The 12,721-nt window shown below is 44.1% G+C and overlaps 1 protein-coding gene across 2 annotated transcripts in view; it reads right to left on the bottom strand.

The window, feature by feature from the left end:
• Window positions 1-12,721, bottom strand: part of thbs2a (thrombospondin 2a) — a 43,787-nt gene that overhangs the window by 2,822 nt on the left and 28,244 nt on the right. Inside the window, exons 13-22 of one of the 2 annotated variants that reach the window (XM_083774398.1) lie at window positions 10,710-10,928; window positions 9,761-9,868; window positions 9,236-9,395; window positions 8,669-8,787; window positions 7,296-7,530; window positions 3,572-3,799; window positions 2,646-2,917; window positions 1,742-1,839; window positions 1,119-1,258; window positions 406-436 (exon numbers count right to left, since the gene is read on the bottom strand). In XM_083774398.1, coding sequence (XP_083630524.1) covers window positions 406-436; window positions 1,119-1,258; window positions 1,742-1,839; window positions 2,646-2,917; window positions 3,572-3,799; window positions 7,296-7,530; window positions 8,669-8,787; window positions 9,236-9,395; window positions 9,761-9,868; window positions 10,710-10,928 — 1,610 coding nt within the window. The remainder of the gene's footprint in view (window positions 1-405; window positions 437-1,118; window positions 1,259-1,741; window positions 1,840-2,645; window positions 2,918-3,571; window positions 3,800-7,295; window positions 7,531-8,668; window positions 8,788-9,235; window positions 9,396-9,760; window positions 9,869-10,709; window positions 10,929-12,721) is intronic. The other variant, XM_083774399.1, reaches the window with a different exon arrangement.

Here is a 12,721-nt window from a genome sequence, read left to right on the forward strand (position 1 = left end):
GTGCAGCAACAAACTGTGCGTGTAAGGTGAATTATAGGCTACTTAGTTGCGCGGCGTGTCGCACACCAAAAATAGCCTATCCATAAGCTCACAATGCATCACGGCGCGACGCATTGTGAGCTTGTAGACTGGCTACCCTAGCAAGCCTTTATGTGCATAAAAAAGCGTGTTTTGCAAATATCTGCGGCGGTGAAGAAGCAGCAATCTCATTTTCCACTGTTTATTTAGCATTCGAAACAGAAGACATGAAGTCCTTGGAACCGCACAGGACTTCCCACAATGCATCTGGGACATTGTAACTGGGCAAGGTGACAAGCAGAAACGTAGCGTGGGCTAGATTAATTTATTGTATTCTTTTTTCCTTGCGTCAGCCGACACACAACAGACAGTCCGTCTCACCGTTACCTTATGAACACTGTTGGAAACTCCAGATTATCTGAGTATTGAAAAAGATGTTTAATGAAAAGGAGTTTTAAGACCTATCCTCTGGCCTTATAACGACAAAGCAAGAGTGCTTCTCATTGTCACATTCCCATGTTGGCAAGTACGCTCAAACATCACTCACACACAAAGAGAGAGACACACACACACATTCACATCACACCGGTCCAAATGTCTTACTAGGTAGCTATAAGGCCATACATACTAAACATGGAGACTTAGTGGCTAATAGTTATATAATATATCGTCCCTGTGGGGTGGAAACCTCATGCGTTACTTTTCAGGATTGATAAAAAAAATAGGTCCGGGTCCGCCTAGCGGTCTGGGCACCTAGGCTGCGTGTCACTCCCCATCTCTCAGCTTACTGTACACACTATCAAATAGACAGAAAAACCAAAAAAGAAAAAATACATACATAACTACTATTTACTTTTTACCTTTTTAAAAAAAACGGCCCATCTGGATGAGCCGATGGTGGTTGGACATATTGTTCATGACCATACACAGTAGATGGTGGTTGGACATATTGTTCATGACCATACACAGTAGATGGTGGTTGGACATATTGTTCATGACCATACACAGTAGTATACAGTATGCCAACACCTGCCTCTAGCCTGTATTTTCCACTCTCCATTTAACTGTGCAATAAAGCAGACCAAAGTGACAGCACTCACCTCGACACTCGTACTTGAGGTCGGAGAAGAAGACCAGCTCTTGTGAGAAGACGAACAGGCCTAGCCTTCCCCCTGCAAACGTCTTGTCATAAACTGGTCCCGAGTCAGCCATGATCTGTTTGCCTTCATAGACCACAACCCTGCAAAAAACAGAAAGGCCAAAACACCTCATTTCTAGATCGGTGGTGGGCAACTGGTATAGGGTATAGCGTCGATGAGAAACAGATGGCCAGCTAAACCACAATTGCAGATCAAATGAAATGTTTTTTATCAGTTGGTTTCATTTCTTTGAATCTGCTCATGAACAAATTCCTCATAGGATTCTTTTTGCCCCCCCCCCCCCCCCCCCCACACCCATCATTTAACCCATTTTGGGCGGGAACCCCTTTTGGTGTTAGCATTATGCTATGCTTTAGCTATTGAAAAATAGCAGATCTACAAGCTCATAGCACGCAACCGAGTGGCGCACTACGAGCTTGTAGGTCTGCTATTTTTGAAAAATCGAAGAACGACTGACATAGAAACATAGCTTTTTCAGAAAACTGTCAGGATGTAGAAGACATTTTTAGAATCTGATCTCAGGTCAAAATGGGTTGGTTCTGCTGCTCCTTCTCCTTCAATACCTGATGAAGCCAGTCTTTGGTCTGTGGATGAGATGCCACCTGTAGGCAGTGTAGTCCTTCCAGCCGATGTTTTTAGGGTCATGCCACAGAGTACGCACCTATGGAAAGCAATACACCAGTTAAACCGCTTCCAACCAACCCTCTTCTAGTAATACAAAAACTATGTTTTTTGATAAAGTAATAAAGGAAAAAGAAGATAAATTATTCAATGAAAATTATGAAATACATTTATTGAAATACATTTATTTCAAAAGATGGCAAAATAAATGCTCAGCCATGCATTAATTAATTAATACAGGTACATTTTGACTCATGCTGTGCAAACCCATTCAGGACGGGAAGCCCTTTTGGTGTTTTGACCCTTCTGTGCTTGTTTCTATGCAGAGCAGTGGTTCCCAAACGTTTTCATGTCAAGGACCCCCAAATCGACACTTATCAGCCCCCATTTGAAAATATATGCCAGGGACCCCCATAAGAGAAGACTTTTACAGCTCTAGCAGTGATTCTCAACCATTTTAATTTCAAGGACCCCCCAGTTTGAACTGAATTAGGCATTTCTATCTCTGGGACCCCAATGTATATTGTAAAATCAATGTTAATTTTACTCTGAGAGTGTACAAATGGAACCATTTGTACACTCTCTGAGTTACAGGGGTCCATTTGGTTCCTAAGTATCATTTATTTGGGGAACTCCATCAAGGACCCCTAGGGGTCCCCGGACCCAAGTTTGGGAACCACTGATGTACACCAGCATAACATTTTTGTAATTATTTAATAAATATTTGAAGTTTTTCAGAAAGCGTTTTTAGAATTGACATCAGTCCTAAATGGGTTAAAGGTGGCTTGCCTTAGCTTGTGCATCAGAGCGTCCAAACAGACCATCGGTGGCTCTCATATAGCTCACCTGTCCAGGAGTGTTGCCCGTGTGCCACAGGGCGTTCCTCAGGTTCTCTCCGGTGCCAGTGGTGGAGTTGACCACTTTGAGTGAAACGCCGGAGATGCCAAAGGCCTTGGACGGCTTGTCCTCCCAGTATGTCTGCGTGATCTGCTTCCACATCACCACGTAGAAGCGTCCACTGGACTGGTAGCCGAACACGAAGCCTGCATAGTCGTCGTCTCGGTCCGTGTTGACGTACATGGTGCCCGCAAAGTCCACAGCGTTGAACTCATCGAAGCCTAACATGGGGGGCGGAGGGTGGGGATATCTGAATGAATGCTTTGAACACATTCTCGCTGCGAGTATTATGTGTATATACTGTACTGTTTATCAATGCTGTCGGGCAGAAAACTCATAATTCCATATTTTAACTTTTTGTGTTTTTTGGTAAATTAATTGATCAGTGTCACACGAAAGCAACAAAAGCAGCAAGATCTACAAGCTCGTGTGAAGCGGCAGGTTTTGAGCTTGTAGATCTGCTACTTTTGAATTGAAATGTATCGTTTTGGACACTGTTTCGACACGACAGAGACGATATACATAGTTAATTAACCATATGCGTTCATATTCTGGGCCAAACATTAAGAACAAGGCGATCTACTAAAGGAGTTTGTAGATCAGATTGTTTTGTTTTTGCACTGGCTGAACTTGTTTGGTTTCCAGCATAACCTTGTACTGTACAGACGATGATACGGTTCTACAAGCTACACCTGCTATTTTCGGTGCAGGTGCAGACTAATAACAGGCTAACGTAGGCAGATAATATGACATGATCAGAGGCAAAAGGTACATTGGCCAATGTCAACATATCGATGTCTAGGGAGAGAGAATGCATTAGTGGGACCGTGTTAGGAAAAACCAAGTGGAAGGAAAAACCTGAGTGTGCTGCTTACCTACTGCGAGTCCGGGGTCCGAGTTGGCCGTCTGCACCAGCTCTTTGCCCTGGTGCCGGACCACCCAGTTGGGGTCGATCTGAGTGGTTCCCTTGGGGTCCAAGTGGACCATCTGGAACTTCCTGAAGTCAGTGATGCTGATGGCGTTGTTCTCTGGGCACACGTCGAAGATGTCAGGGATGTTGTCGTTGTCAAAGTCGTCTTTGCAGATGTCACCTCGGCCGTCACCTGTTTATTACAGTGGCACAGAAACATCTGCAGGTGTTATCCATGCATACACAGCAAAATCACCACATGATACTGACATGATACTGACCAGGATACTGACATGCATCCTGCCCATGATATTGACAATGATACTGTTGCAATGTTCAGGGAGGGGCTGAGGCAGCAGCGTAGCTTATAGAACAACCGTGAATGGAAACAAAAAGCTGCTCCTCCCAGGAAACCCACTTTAACACTGTTTGCCAAGTCTTAATAAGCAACATCAGCCACCTATTCCCGCTGTGACAACTTCCACTGACACTCGTAAGAATCTAAAGGAGGTCTGAAGTCTATTAGGCCCAGACTGCAAGCCATGAGCAGACAGGGAAGAGGACGCCAGTACCTAATAAAACCCACTGTGAGGAAGCAGCTCGCTGCCTTGCAGTGGTGGGAAGAGAAGTAGATTTGTTTGACCCATTAAGACCTGAGGAAGAGTCTACAAAATGTCTTCTAAACCAGTAGTTCTCAAACATTTTCATGCCAAGGACCACGAAATTGAGGTGTGTGCGGGCCCCCATTTGAAAAGATGTGTGCCTGGGACCCCCAGAAAAGACGATTTGTGTAAAAAGAAATAGCAGATGTTCAAGCTCGCAGCGCTGTGAGCTTGGAGATCTGCTACTAACAGTGGGGAGTGTTGGGCGGGAGGAGTAGGATGAAGGCTCTATACGCACTCCCGGTGGGGGCTCCTCACTGTCAGGTGAGCCAGTAGGATCCAACAGCACTCCTGGTGGGGGCTCCTCACTGTCAGGTGAGCCAGTAGGATCCAACAGCACTCCTGGTGGGGGCTCCTCACTGTCAGGTGAGCCAGTAGGATCCAACAGCAGTGGGGATAGTCCGGCAGTCGAGGTGGACGGGTGGGAAATTTGGTATATAGTCTTTTTTATTGGCCTAAAATATTGTCTATATACATATATTCATGAATCCACTTGCTGACCGGCTGTCGGTATTGGTCAATCTTTTTTATAGGGGTTTCTTGTGATCCTACCATTAACATCCTATGGCAGGCAAAAATGTCAAACTTTCCTTTTGCTTTAAGTAGCATGTGACATGTCAAACTAGGGGGTTTTCATGATTCTGAATCCATTCCAAGCATTAGTTTTGCACAAAATACACTCCTTGGGATAATAACAGCCATAGCCACTTTGTGCTGACCTCATCATATTTGTCATGATGTCTATATGGCCGTTTTTAGCCCAATGAGTGTTTTTTGTGCAAAACTAATGCTTGGAATGGATTCAGAATCATGAAAACCCCCTGGTTTGACATGTCACATGCTACTTAAAGCATAAGGAAAGTTTGAAATTTTTGACAATTCTGCCTGCCATAGGATGTTAATAAAAATAAAAAAGCCGGTCAGCAAGTGGATTCATGAATGTATGTACAGAGACAATATTTTAGGCCAATAAAAAAGACTAAAAAGACCAAATTTCCTAAACAAAAGAAGCCTGTCGGCTACCGGACTAGGTGGAATACATTGGCAACTAAATTACTAAATTCTTTTTTTTGAAAAAGAAAAGTAATATAGTATCTATCTATCAGAGACAATAGAAAATTGTCTCTATCGGGTGGAAACCTCATAACTGTTACTTTTCAGGATTCAAATTCAAAAATAGCAAAAGTAGAAGATCTATAAGCTAAAAATGTGCGCTTGCAGATCTGCTACATTTGATGCTTTTGTGTGACACTGTAGTATGATCAAGTAGCAGGGCATTAATTTACGCAAAAAGTAAACACAAAAAGTTAGAATACAGAGATGGAGAGGGATTCTGCCGCAAAACGAACGAAATGTATAGTTACTGACCCCTACTGATTCTATTGAATAAACCCAGCACGAGGAGGTTTGAGGAATTCAAACGCACCTGCACTTTTCTGTCTACACACTCATGCAATCTCATTGTTGAGCGTGTTGGGGAGAGGACAGCTCAGAAACCTGCCTACCAATTCAGTATTTTAGCCGTGACGTGAGCGCCCCCTCCAGAGATACTTCCGGGTCCTACTTTTGTGTCGCTTTTGTGTCCCCATGGAGTTATACTGTGTCCCTCCGTCGGGACTAAATCTGAGACGAAAACAACCACGAAAGTCTCATTTTACCACTTTCCTTGCAACAACAAAGCTCTCCCATTTCTGTCTGTGACAGGCCGTCTGTCCCACATTGAATACTATCGCCATTTTATTTCATTGTGTCAACTAAATCATCATTAATGCAAACTAGATTCAACATACTCAACCCTGCACACATTCTAAATATGCCCCCGAAATATTGTACTGAGCAAATGGACTGTTACCACCTAAAATGATAATAATTGTCTTTATTGTCTCCACATCATATATTTTCTTTGTCATGGACACTTGTACAGAACATTAATAATTCTACTCGAGTTGGAAGCATTAAGACCCATTTTAACCCTCAATGGCTTCCTTTCTGAAAAATAATGTCATTGTAAAAGGATTCACGCGTTTAGATATTCTATTCACAACGAGATGCGGACGGGAGCTGGTGCCACTTGGACCCGGACGTAACGTAGGACTACAAAATGACATCGGACTTAATACAGAATGACATCATTGATGGGGATTACGAGCTAATAGAAACTACAGCCTTTCTCTTCCTGGACAGTTAGCATGCTGAAATAAAAAGCCATTGTTGTAGCATTAACAATAATAATAATAATTTGGTTCAAATTACCAAACCTGCCTACTGATGATGTCACTGGTTTCATAACCGGTCCACAGCCCTCCTCTGAGACACGGACTGAATTGATAGAAATGGTGCCATTTTAATAATGAGCATTAGTGAGGACATGTGAAGATAGGTTCAAGTGGTTTAAGTGCTGTGGATTAATCACTGTTGGAAACAAAAACTTCACACAGCTTTGGTGCGACGCCTCCTCGGCTCCTCGGCAGTGAAGTCATGCACAATGACATCATCAACGCTGACCCCCGTTCCCTTAACTCGTTCCATATTCGCCATATTTCACGCTTAATGTGGCTGTGCTACTTGTAAACTGTGAGAGAGGAACATCTGGCCGCATGCATGGCGCATGGAATAACAAGGAGGACAAGTGAAAAGGGAGCATCGTGCACGGCAAGCCACGGATCTCCATCCAGCATAATAGTGGAATTATATTGTCGCCGTCTGGCAGAAGACACTAATGCTCCAATGTGATATTATCATCTCCATTATTTCATCTTTTTTACTACTTTAAAGAACCAAAGTCTGACATCACTGCCACTAGAGGCCGCTATCCCCAAGTAATATCTTTCCATTAAATATAATATACCATAGGGTCTCAATAGTAGCATTGTGTAACCCCCCCCTGTGGTTTATTCCGATTGGGCCCTTTGACTCAAAGGCTTCCAGCTTTCAGGAAGAAACCCAAAATACGCAATATTCTAACCACACCTGGGCTCTATTAGAGCAGTGTTAACTCCATAGACGAAATGAACTCAAGAGCCTTACCGTCCAAGTCGAGCTGGTCAGGGTTGGGCGTCAGCCTGCAGTTGTCCTTGTCGTCGGGTACGCCGTCGTTGTCGTCGTCGTAGTCACACGCGTCCCCTTTGCCGTCCTGGTCGTGGTCGGCCTGGTTGGCGTTGGCCACGTAGGGACAGTTGTCCAGGTTGTTCTGGTGGCCGTCCTCGTCAATGTCCTGGTTGTTGTCGCACTGGTCTCCCACCAGGTCGTTGTCCGTGTCAGCCTTTGGGACATTTACAACCTCGCTTTAACCACTTTCAGCCTTTTTGATAGATTGAATGCTTTTATTGACAGTCTGCAAAGAAAGGTGCAAGTGGTACCGATTTATACAAAAAGGTGCCAAAAGGATAGGACAAAAATCTCAGAGCCTTCCATTAGAAATTAAAGTTAAAATAAAATAAAATCAAAATAGTGGCAGTACGTCTGTGGCCTATACTGGCAGGCTGCATGCAAAGTTTGACAATGACCGGTTCCCGGCGGTCCAGCGGTTTGAGAGATTAGCTCCGTAAACGGACACACGCCCTCCCATCCCCATGTCTATGCACACAAGGATTCTTGGGTATAATAACTCATTTGGCGCCTAGATCACCTTTTAACATCTCCCGTCTTCGGACGCCTATTTTAATATGAATTGATTACTGTTCACAACTGTGTCCTGTCATAACAGTCCAGTTCCGGGAAAAAAACCGGAAATGAAAATTCCGCTGGCTTATGCTGTCTATGGGGACGCAGTTTTTAGGATCGTAATATCTTGGATCCTTCTTTTTGGGTAAAACAAGCTTGATTTGCGGCTCATTTCTCTAAAGTCTAAACGATATCATCCTCGGTTACAAAATGTATGTTTTGGGTGGATTAAATGACAATCGCGGGACATGTTACATAGCAGATTCACAGTTTCCGAGTGAAACGGCTTTGAATAATATGCAACAAACAAGACAAAATGCGATATTGATAAATGGGTTGTCTCTCCTGATTGGATGAAATTGATGACCCACTTGAAAATGTATTTTCTGTTTACTAAAGAGCTGGAGTGACGGGAGATCCATGTCACGAAATGCAATGATTACTATCAGAATATAGAGCTATTTAACTTTAAAAAACGGGTGCGTGTGTTTGGTCCGACGTACTAACAGTCTGAGAGGCATTAATCTGACACCCTATACCCAAAACCCAACCCTAAACCTAACCTCACAGGAAGCCACGGGTTAGTTTTAACCTGCCACGCATGTCAGGAGCCACAGTATTGTCGGACTAATGCCTGTCGGACTGTCAGTATGCACTAGTATGCGCTTTGTTTTCATCCAAAAAAAGTCACTTAACAAAGTTCAAAGCCACACATGTTAAACAACACACCACAGTACCTGGTCAGGGTTGTGAAGCAGGGGACAGTTGTCACATTGGTCTCCAACTCCATCCATGTCGGTGTCTTTCTGGTCGTGGTTGTACACGTACGGGCAGTTGTCCTGCTCGTTCAGAATTTCTGCAGAGGACGAGCCACAGTCTCTGACATGTGCTTGTGTGCTCAACATTCTCATGCCTTTCTCTAAAACATAACAAATGCTTAATCGTCTGGCCTCTAGTTTGAGTGTGTTTCAACATGTTTCTTCGACGCGCAGCAGCGCATTCGGAAACATCCGGCGCCAACAGAACTAAAAAAAGGTGGGCCTAATGACAAGGGACGACCGGCCACAAGAACGCTGGCTTTTATTGTGTTTTATCTCGCCAACTCAGTCTCGGTACTTGACTTGAGATTTGGTCAGCTGGGTAAATTATAGGCAGAGAGCACCAGGTGTCAAACCTGGTGCTCTATATTCTGTCGTGCCGCGGTGTCCCACGCCCAAAATAGCCAGTGTACAAGCTCACAATGCATAGCAATGCGACATTTTGTAGGCTATATTCTGAACAAAATTGATCCTTATTTTTCTTACCATCTCCATCGATGTCCACAGCGCAGGCGTCACCCTCTCCGTTGTTGTCCGTGTCTATCTGGGCTGGGTTGTGCTCATACGGGCAGTTGTCACAGCGGTCTCCCACTTCGTCTTTGTCAAAGTCGAACTGCCGCGGGTTGTACAGGAGGGGACAGTTGTCCTGGAGGGAGGGGAGAGTGATGTGATGACTTTCACGCTGCTACATTTTAAATAAAAGATTTCCCGAAGGTTTCTGGAAAAGTACTTTGTAATTTGTACTTTTGAATACTTGAGTATTTAATTCAGTATATACTTTGTCCATCACTAATTGTGAATACGTTGTAGAAGTTAATGAGGCTGTCCTAGCTAATGGAGCTCGGCAGAGCATTGCGGGTTTGTGTCACTCTGTATGTCACTCCCTGTCTCTCTCTCTCCTCATTTCTCTCCACTTACTCTATCAATAAAGGCTAAAAGCCCCCCCCCCAAAAAAAGGGAAAAAAAAGAAAAGATCAGAAATCAAATGTTGTAACAAAAACACGATCATACCCTCTCGTCAACAATTCCATCGTTGTCATCGTCTTTGTCACAAGCGTCTCCTTGGCCGTCTTTGTCAAAGTCCTCCTGGCCAGAGTTAGGAAGGTTGGGGCAGTTGTCCTGAAACAAGAGAAACTCCATGTAAACACTTCTTTGGTTTTCCTTTCTTGTCTCAAATCCTCTTAGCAGACTTTGTACAGAACTGAGCTTTTTTTCTGCAAACTGTTAATAAAGTTAAATGAGTCAGTCAGTCAGTCAGTCCCACAGTGTACTGTATATCTTCACTGTATTACATTAGGTATCCTAGAGACAAAGCTAAATCAGGGGTCGATCTATATATTGGGCCCCCTCCTTTTTTCCTCTACACAAATCTCTTAGCCGATCTACAAGCTCAAGCTTACAAGCTCTGTTCATTCAGATAGTGAAATTAACTCCTTGTCCTTGAAGGGGTATATTCCCCCCAGCTACATTTTTATAATACAGCATCACAATCATTTTAATCACGTTATCCATATTTTATACAGAAATAGCTGATATTCTTTCTTTATGATAGCACTAGGCCTACTGCCCCCCCCCCCCCCCCCCCCACCATACAGTAGATCCGCGCCTGCTCACAATAACAATAACACCTTCCTTTCTCTCCCTCCTTGTTGTTTTGTTGTTATTGTTGTTTTCTCTGTTTCTTTCCCACTTTGCTATAAATAGTTGCTACATAGTAACTGCTTTTTTGTTGTTGTTACTGTCGATTTGTGTCGAACTTTTTGTCGTTTTGTGTTGTGGGAAAAACATGAAATAAAATCCAATAAAATACTAATCACAAAAAAGAAATAGCAGATATACAGTACAAGCTCACAACACGTCACTTTGTGCCGCTCTGCGAGCTCGCATGTACATCTGCTATTTTTGAACATTTTACAAAGAAAACCTTGAAAGTGTTTGAACATTTTGGAATATGCGATACCTTCTTGCAGTGATAGGTAGAGTTGGCGTCGCACACAAGGTTGTGGTTGGGCCAGCCGTCCAGGTCGGAGTCCTCTCCGCAGATGAAGCCGTCCCCGGCGTAGCCCGTCCTGCACTCACACTTGTACATGGGGTCGCTGAAGTGGTTCAGGTAGATGCACTCTGCATACCTGTGACAGTTGTGCGTCTTGTCCTTGCATGGGTTCTCTGGCTCGCACACCTGGAGAGAAGCAGTGGGAGAGCGGGTTATACTTCATGTTTCTAAAACGGTAACCCACACCTTCGATCACTTTATATAATTCGCAGCTGATTCCACATCTCTGTAGCTGTACTGGGGAAGGGGAGCGCTTGATTTCATTACAAACACATGCCGTGCGGGCGTGTAAGTAGAAGACCCTCCGCTCCGCGTCGGGTCTGCCTACGCCCCCAGCCATTGTAAAATACCCGGTAACCTGAGACCTCTCGTGGCTTATTGCTTAAATCGCCTCTGTCGGGTGGACACCTCATATACCATGAACTTGTAGATCAAATGTTATTTTAACATATTTTTAATGAAGGGATGTCACAGGAAAGGTAAGCAGTCAGTAATAGAAACCCTTCAAGTTCTCTGAAAAACAAACAAACAAACTCACAAGACAAACACCAACCCCCTACCCCAAAAAGACAGTAGGTACAATGAAGATGGCAAAGAGATGGGGGGGGGGAGACAAGCAAAAATAGATGACAGCAAGTGAAGTGATACGCTTGTTGGTACAACATATTATACAGAGTATTCTTAACCCAAACTGCTCTCATGCACTTGAGGGGCCACCTGGAGCACGTGCTCCGCCTCAGGAGACCACCTATCCAACAGGGTTCAAGGTTCAAGGTTGTACTTTATTACATCTTGTTTAAGGATGCTAGCGTTTGTGTGGTCCAGCTCCACCATAATACCGCAGTTACATCTTGAGTGCCGTCGGTCTAGTAGTAGTCTATGGCGTGAGAGGGAAGACCCATAGATTAAAGTTAAATAAAAATAATTATGCCCTAATGTGCATTTTGTGGTACATTATGAAAGGATCCCGGCGTCCGCGCCGTCAATGCGTCTGGTTACTTTCGCTGCGCAACATGCCTCCATATACAGTAGAAGACATGCTGGCTTCTATGTAATCCAAATGGCAGAAATCAGTCGTGGCGACTGAGAACTTATTGAAGACCTTTTTTGGGCGACGTTGATTCGGTATAAACCTCGATTGCACGCGTCACGGCTATGAACCTCCAGCGCTCCTTGGGATTGTTATAACGTTAGATCCTCCCAGCTGACACTCATTAAGGCTGAATGAAGCTCTTAGCGCGGATGCCACAACATGAGCTCATTGAGAGAGCCGTGTGGCAGGCACGAGGAGGCCTTTAATCCAGACTGTGAAATGAAGCCCACCGTTTGCCAACTATGAGACAATCCCCCCCCCCCACCCTCCTTTCCCTGAATCAGTTTTGTATGAGTGTGTGTGTGTGTGTGTGTGTGTGTGTGTGTGTGTGTGTGTGTGTGGGGGGGGGGGTCAGATCAAAGCCATGGGCATCTGTGGAAGGCCAAAGAGTGGCAGAGTGGTCCTTGAGGGGTGTTATGCAAGGATGGTGGCAGAGAGAGTGGCAACGTTTTCAAATACTGCAATTTGCCTCTGAGATGCAGTGGAGTAGAAGCAACAGTATTAAAAATTGGAAATAATCCAGTAAAATAGAAAATAAATACTTTTTTTACTACTTTCCACCACTGCAGAGTGGCATGATGAAAGGTTCAACCTAACGATCACAAAAGGCAATACTTTGTTGTTAATAATCCTATTAAAAATAAGACAAATAACATATAGTGGAAACACTGAGTCGTTTTTCACAACTGGAGAAGATGGAACCGAAGTGGATGGAAACTTGCATTGCAGATCATAATTCATAAATGAATGGAAGCTGCCCAGGTGATTTACTGGCCTCATTATTGGAATGTGTGTGCGTGCGTGTGTGCGAGTGCGTGCGTGTGTG

The sequence above is a fragment of the Protomyctophum parallelum genome (genome assembly GCF_964188405.1).
Source record: "Protomyctophum parallelum genome assembly, chromosome: 10".
NCBI classification, from domain to species: domain Eukaryota; kingdom Metazoa; phylum Chordata; class Actinopteri; order Myctophiformes; family Myctophidae; genus Protomyctophum; species Protomyctophum parallelum.